We start from the raw sequence: 7268 nt of genomic DNA, 5'->3' as shown, positions 1-7268 counted from the left end.
TCTTTCTTTCTTTCTTTCTTTCTTTCTTTCTTTCTTTCTTTTTCTTTCTTTCTTTCTTCCTTTCTTTCTTTCTTTCTCTTTCTTTCTTTGTCTTTCTTTCTTTCTTTCTTTCTTTCTCTCTCTCTCTCTCTTTCTTTCTTTCTTTCTCTTTCTTTCTTTCTTTCTTTCTTTCTTTCTTTCTTCTTTCTTTCTTTCTTTCTTTCTTTCTTTCTTTCTTTCTTTCTTTCTTTCTTTCTCTCTCTCTCTCTTTCTTTCTTTCCTTCTCTTTCTTTCTTTCTTTCTTTCTTTCTTTCTTTCTTTCTTTCTTTCTCTTTCTTTATTTTACTTTCTTTCTTTCTTTCTCTCTCTCTCTCTCTCTCTCTCTCTCTCTCTCCTTGCCTTCCAGAATTATCAAAGCCAACATCACGTGTCTTCATGGAAGACACACTTCATGACATATGGAGACAAAGCGTCAGCTTGGTGTCACTACTCCCAGAAGGCCTTGTAACATATTGTAAAGGAAAAATGTGTACCGTGAAAATGGTGCATGCCAACAAAGCCTTTTGTATTAATCATGTTTGTTATTGTTTATATTTTATGATAGTTGGACACTGCGGGGTCTTGACGACCTGGGGAAGGCCAGCCACTCTCTCTTAGCTAATTCCCAGGAATAGCAAACAACTCACCTGCCAGTGTGACATGCAAACTAATCAATCCTGAGCCCATATCCCCAGCTGTCACCCACCAAGCCAATATCCAGATCCCCTGTTCCAAATGCCCCCAGGCCAGGTACCAGACAATTAGAGACCACCTCTAGAGCCCAGAGGCAGCTGAAATTACTGAAACCATCCAACTCTAAGTCTTTCCCATTCCTTCCCACAAAAACCATAGTAAAGGCTTGAGTCCATGATGTCCTCTTGTCCTTGCTGTCTCCTGACCCCGGTGATTTTCCAGGTGGCCCTGAAGAACGTCCCTCCTGTTTCTAGGGATCTGTGAGTATAAACTCTTCCTTCATGACAGTCATTTCTTATTTTTTATTTTAATGTTTATTTTATTTATTTTGAGAGAGAAGGTGGGAGCAGGGAGGAGCAGAGAGAATCCCAAGCAGGCTCTTCACTGTCAGCACAGAGACCAATGTGGGGCTCAAACTCATGAAATATGAGATCATGACCTGAGCCAAAATCAAGCATCGACTGCTTAACCGACTGAGCCACCCAAGTGCCCCTAATTTTTAATTTTGAGATAGAAAGAGACAGAGACAAAGTGTGTGGGGGGGAGGGGCAGAGAGTGGGAGACACAGAACTGGAAGCAGACTCCAGGCTCTGAACTGTCAGCACAGAGCCTGATGCAGGTCTTGAATCCATGAACTGTGAGATCATGACCTGAGCCAAAGTCAGAGGCTTAACTCACTGAGCCATCTAGGCGCCCCAAATCTAGATGGCTTCTAAAATCTGTTAAAGGAGCAATATATGAATGTTTATAGATTGAAGTTGGGAGGGAAAAACAGGATATAAAATTACATTTACCCTACAACAAAATATGGCTGAAGACTGGAAGAAAATATACAAAGAAGGCCTTTTTTTGAAATGTTTATTTTTGAGAGAGAGAGTGAGCATGCACACACATGCAGGGGAAGGGCAGAGAGTGAGTGAGAGAGAGGATCCCAAGCAGGCTCCTTGCTGTCAGCCCAGAGACTGACTTGGGGCTCGAACTCACAAACCCTGAGATCATGACCTCAGTCAAAATGTACAATCAGATGCTTAATCAACTGAGCCCCACAAAAAAGGCAGTTTTAATAAAGGGATAAAATTATGGGTCTAAATGTATGTTTTAGTTTTTTTTAAAAAGGTCTCAAAGTTCATATCAAAACAGAGATGGTGGGGCCCCTGGGAGGTGCAGTCGGTTAAGCGTCCGACTCTTCATGATTCAGGTCATGATCTCACGGCTCTTGAATTCGAGTCTGCTTCTGACTCTGTGCTGACAGCATAGGGCCTGCTTGGGATTCTCTCTCTCTCCCTCTCTCTCTCTGCCCCTCCCCCACTTATGCTCTTTCTCAAAATAAGTAAGAAACAAAACAGAGCTGAGAATCCTCTCTTCATTTCTGTGTCCTTCCGTAAATGCCTCTGCATTATTTCTGGAGCTTGGGAGTCCAGAATGGGTCTAATTGGGCTAAAATCAAGGTGCTGGAAGACTTGCATTTCTTCTAGAGGCTCTAGAGGAGAATCTGCTTTTCCAGCTTCTAGAGGCTGCCTCCATTCCTTGGCTCAGGCTCCCCTTTCATCTTCAAAGTCAGCAATGGCCAACTGAGTCGTTCTCCCTTCCCATCACTGTGATCTTGCTTCCGTCTCACAGCTCCTTCTCTGGCTTGGACTCTCTGGCTTCCTCTGATTTGTAAGAACTCTGTGATCACACTGGGCTCATCTGGAATATCCAGAATAAGCTTCCAATCTCAAGGTCAGCTGACTAACAGCTTCAATGCCATCTGCACCCTTAACTCCCTTTGTTATGTGTATCGCACATTCACAAGTTTCTGGGGCGCCTGGCTGGCTCAATTGGTTAAGTGGCTGACCCTTGAATTTGGCTCAGGTCATGGTCTTGTAGGTCGAGAACTTGAGCCCGGCATTGGGTGCTGCACTCACAGCACAGAGCCTGCTTAGAATTCTCTCTCTCCCTGTCTTTCTGCCCCTCCCCCACTTGTGTTTGTGCTCTCTCTCTCTCTCAAAAATAAATAAACTTTAAAAAGAAAAGTTCCAGAGATTTGGAGGGGGACATCTGGGAAGGGGAACATTATTTTCTCTGAATTCTATTCCATCTAAAGAGTCCTACTGCAGCCCTCTGTGTCTTCCTGACGGCCCTTGCTGTCACCCAGGTCACAGACACGGCAGAAGGAAAAGAGCAGGCCTTACACTGTGGTTTGCCTCAGGGCCTTGTAGTCCATTATGGACAATGCTGCCAGCCTGGGAGACAGCTCACAGTGCCTAAAGCTGGACGTCCAGCCAGCAAACATTTATTGAGCACCTTCTGTGTGTCAAGTACTAAGCGAGCTGTTAGGGACACCTATATATGATGATATAGTCCCTATGCAGGGAGTTTACCATCTAATAAAGGAGAAGACCCAACCACATAAACATCCCAAGTACAGAGCATTAAAGGAAGGCCGAGTGAAGCCATGTGAGGGAAAGTGCTGTGAGCAGTGTCCCCCTTCCAAAGGTACATCTGAGATCTGAGGTGGTGTAGGTGGAGCCCAAGCGCGGCTTCCGTTCTACATTTTTAATCTTTGAATTATAAATTAGCACGAGGAAATGCCCCCTGTTCCACTTCCTTCTCCTCCTCCAGATCTGCTTTCTCCACTGCACTGATCACAGGTAACAGCTCTAGTGAGATATTCACATCCTTTTAGGGTGTACATGGGTATATCAGTGTGGTTTTAATTTGCATTTTTCCAATGACAAGTGTGGATAAACCTTTTTAAATATATATATATGCCTGTTTATGTTTTAAATCTTTGAGCCATCTGGGATTTATTTTGTTATAAAAAGAGAACTTTATTTTTTCCAAATGGCAATACTAGCTATTAAATAATTCACTTTTCTTCCACTGATTTGAAATGCCACAGCTCTAGATTTTAACAATTTCACCTCCACTTCCAATTCTACATGCAAAAATGCTCAAGTGTAAAACATCTTATAGACAACTTGTAACTATTTTTTATATGATAAGTTTATTCTATAACATTATTTTGCAACTTGAATCAGTTTCTGACAAAATTGAGATTTTCCCAGGTAGTACAATGTATATTTGTGTATTTCTAGGGTGACTCTCTAAACATGGAATGGCTGTGTCAAAAGACATGACCAGTTTTAATTCCTACAGATCTTGACAGGCTGTCGTCCAAGTATAACAAGCGGAACTACTTTTCCTCCAACTTGGTTTGGAAACAACCGCCTCCACGTGCCCCAGCAACTCTAGACATCATCCGTCTTCTTAACGTCTATCAGTCCAATAGGTGGGAAAATGGGTGTATCAGTGTGGTTTTAATGTGCATTTATCCAATGACAAGTGTGGATAAACCTTTTTTAAAAATATATATGCCTGTTTATGTTTTTAAATCTTTGAGCCATCTGGGATTTGTTTTGTTATAAAAAGAGAACTTTATTTTTTCCAAATGGCAGTACTAGCTATTAAGTAATTCACCTTTCCTCCACTGATCTGAAATGCCACCCAGCTCTAGATTTTGACTATTTCACTTCCACCTCCAATTCACACCATAGGCAAAAATAAATTCAGAATGGATTGTGGATTTACACATAAAATATAAAACTTAGAGAAGATACCATAGGAGAGCATCTTCAGTAGTAGGGATAAGCAGATAGTTCTCAGGCATGACACCGATGGCACAATATGTAAAAATAAATTAATAAGTTGGACTCTATCAAAATTAAAAAACTTTTGTGCTGTGAAATATTCTGTTTGTTTATTTATTTATTTATTTATTTATTTATTTAAAATATTTGTAATGTTTATTTTTGAGAGATAGAGAATGATCAGGGGAGGGGCAGAAAGAAGGGTAGACACAGAATTCTAAGCAGGCTCCAGACTCTGGGCTGTCAGCACAGAGCCCGATGTGGGGCTTGATCCCATGAACCATGAGATCATGACCTGAGCCAAAGTCGGACGCTCAACCAACTGAGCCACCCAAGTGCCCCTGAAATATTCTGTTTAAATGATGAAAAGACAAGGCACAAATGGGGAGAAAATCTTTGCAAACCACATATTCAGCAAAGGCCCACATAGAGAATGCATAAAGAATTATTAAAACCCCAAAGAATTTAACAAATATTTCACCAAAGAGGGGGTATAGATGGCAAAGAAGCACGTGAAAAGATGTTCAATATCATTAGCCATTTGGGAAATGCCAACTGAACATTAAAACCACAGTGAGATATCACTACACACCTCCTAAAATGGCTAAGATAAAAAAATAATGATAATGCCAAATGCTGATAAGGAAATGCAGAAGCTGGAACTCTCTTCTATTGCTGGTGGAAATCTAAAATGGTATGACTGTGGAAAACAGGTTAGCAGTTTCTTACAAAACTAGACATGTGATTCCCATGTCACCCAGCAATTGCAGTCCTGGGTATTTAGCACAGAGAAATGAAAACCCATGTTCACACAAAAACCTGTACAGGACTGTTCACAGCACTTTCATTCATACTAGCAAAAACCTGGAAACAGATTGATTGTCCTTCAGAGGGTGGATGTTTGAACAAACTCAAGGAGATCCACATAGCGAAATAATATCCAGCAATAAAAAAGTATTAACTATTAATACTTGCAACAATCAAAGTGGACCTCGGGGGCATCACACTTATGATAACAGCTAATTGCAAAAGGTTACATTGCTATGATGTTTGATTCCACACATGTAACATTCTCTGAATGGTAAACCTAGAGAGATGAAGAACAGATTTGTGCTTGCCGAGGGTCACAGATGGAGAGAAGGGGCTTGGATACACAAACACAAAGAGCACGGGAAGTTCTTGGGTGGTGATAGAGCAAGTTTCTGTCTTGCTTGTAGCATTACAGGAATCTATACGTGTGAGAAAATTGCAAGAGCTACACACACATAAACTATTGCAGGTTTTAAAATGATAAAAATATAATAAAGTCTTAAAATAAAATGTCAATTTCCTGGTTTTGCGATCATACTGCAGTTACATACTATGTACTATGTCATATATGGGCGGAATTGGGAGTACTAATTTTGCAAACTGCTGTGAGTTTATAATATTGCAAAAGAATACGTTTAAACATTTTCTTTAAAATCAAAAAAATGAGAGAAGAAAACCATCTTTGCCAAAGACCTTCCTGTTATACAGGGTGGTTCTCTTTAGGGGTTGCTTTATCCACAATGGCCTACTCCCTCTCTTTCTTCCCCACTCAACATTTTGAAATTTTTCTCCCAACACCCATTTGAAGTTTCCAGTGGAGTGCCAGGTGCCTTAGACCAGGAGGTACAGAAAAGTTGCATATATAAAAATAGTTCCAAAGAACAACAACAGACTAGATTCATCAACTGTTAATATTTAACTCATTTGCTTTATCAGATGGCATCTAAGCATCAACCTATATCTTTGCTTCTGAATCCTTTCAGGCAGTTTCATCCCCCGTGGGTCTCGCCCTAAGTACTTTCATGCTTATTTCATATTTATTATACAATCACAGTACTATTCATTTCAGTAATTGTTTTCCTCTTTTTTATTTAAATTTTCGTTAGTTAATGTACAATGCAGTATTGGTTTCAGGAGAGGAATTTTCAGTGACTCATCAGTGCTCATCACAACAAGTGCCTTGCTTAATACCCATCACCCACCCACCTCCCTCCATGAACCCTGTTTGTCCTCCGGCCTTAAGAGTTTCCTATGGTTTATTCCCCTTTCTTTTTTCCGCCTCCATATGTTCACCTGCTTTGTTTCTGAAATTCCACATATTAGAATCTCAGTAAATTTAACATTGACTCAATACTTTAATCTCTCGTCCTTATTCCACTTTTATCAATGGCCCCAATAACGTCTAGGGGTCAGGTGCAGCACTGAGTTGTCATATCTCTTCGAAAGCCTTAGTAGCTTTGCTACTGATCTCTCCCTGTCTCAGGGCACCCAGAAATTGCGTCTGTAAACTGGGTCGTAGTAATTTCACTACCTTCTGTGAGTAAAGGCGCTTTAACAATCTATGAGAACTAAATCGAGTGTCTCTTCTGCATCATCATTGCCCAGAAGGTCGAAACTTCCGATGTGGGTCGGAGCAGGGGAGACCCTCTTTGGTTTTTATTTGGAGCCAGGGAAAGGAACATAGGGCAGAGGGATGCAGTCAGGGGCAGGAGGAGGAATTGGGGGAGGAATCATCTAGAGGAGCGGTGACAGAGACCCAGCGAGGGACTCCCCTTTCCACCCCCTTCACCTGGAGCGCCGGCGGCCAATCCGCGGCTGCGCCCGGGTGGCCGCAGCCAATGGGAAGGCGGCGCGGCGCGCTCCCCCGGGGCTATAAGTGCGCCGGGGCGGCGGAAAGTGAAAGTGGTGCGGACGCAGCTGACGCCTCCGGGGCTGCAGCCGAGCCGCCGGGATGCTCAGGGTTCCGGAGCCGCGGCCCAGGGAGGCGGGGGCGGCCAGCCGGTCCAAGCCGCTCACCTCCTTCTTCATCCAGGACATCCTGCGGGACGGCGCGGAGCGGCGCGGCGGCCACCCCGGCAGACCGCAGCCCCCGTGCCCTCCGGACCCGCGGCGAGA

The 7268-nt window shown here is 42.7% G+C and overlaps 1 protein-coding gene across 1 annotated transcript in view; it reads left to right on the top strand.

Moving 5' to 3' along the window:
* The first annotated feature begins 7068 nt into the window (after window positions 1-7068).
* The window catches only part of NKX3-1 (NK3 homeobox 1), a 2591-nt gene continuing 2391 nt past the window's right edge, over window positions 7069-7268 (top strand). Inside the window, exon 1 of the mRNA XM_029950366.1 lies at window positions 7069-7262. Within this exon, the coding sequence (XP_029806226.1) occupies window positions 7105-7262 (158 nt within the window). The 5' untranslated portion in view covers window positions 7069-7104. The remainder of the gene's footprint in view (window positions 7263-7268) is intronic.

Source organism: Suricata suricatta, chromosome 1, assembly GCF_006229205.1.
Source record: "Suricata suricatta isolate VVHF042 chromosome 1, meerkat_22Aug2017_6uvM2_HiC, whole genome shotgun sequence".
Classification (NCBI taxonomy): Eukaryota; Metazoa; Chordata; class Mammalia; order Carnivora; family Herpestidae; genus Suricata; species Suricata suricatta.
Note: the sequence above shows the minus strand (reverse complement) of the source record. Positions and strands in the feature narration are given on the sequence as shown.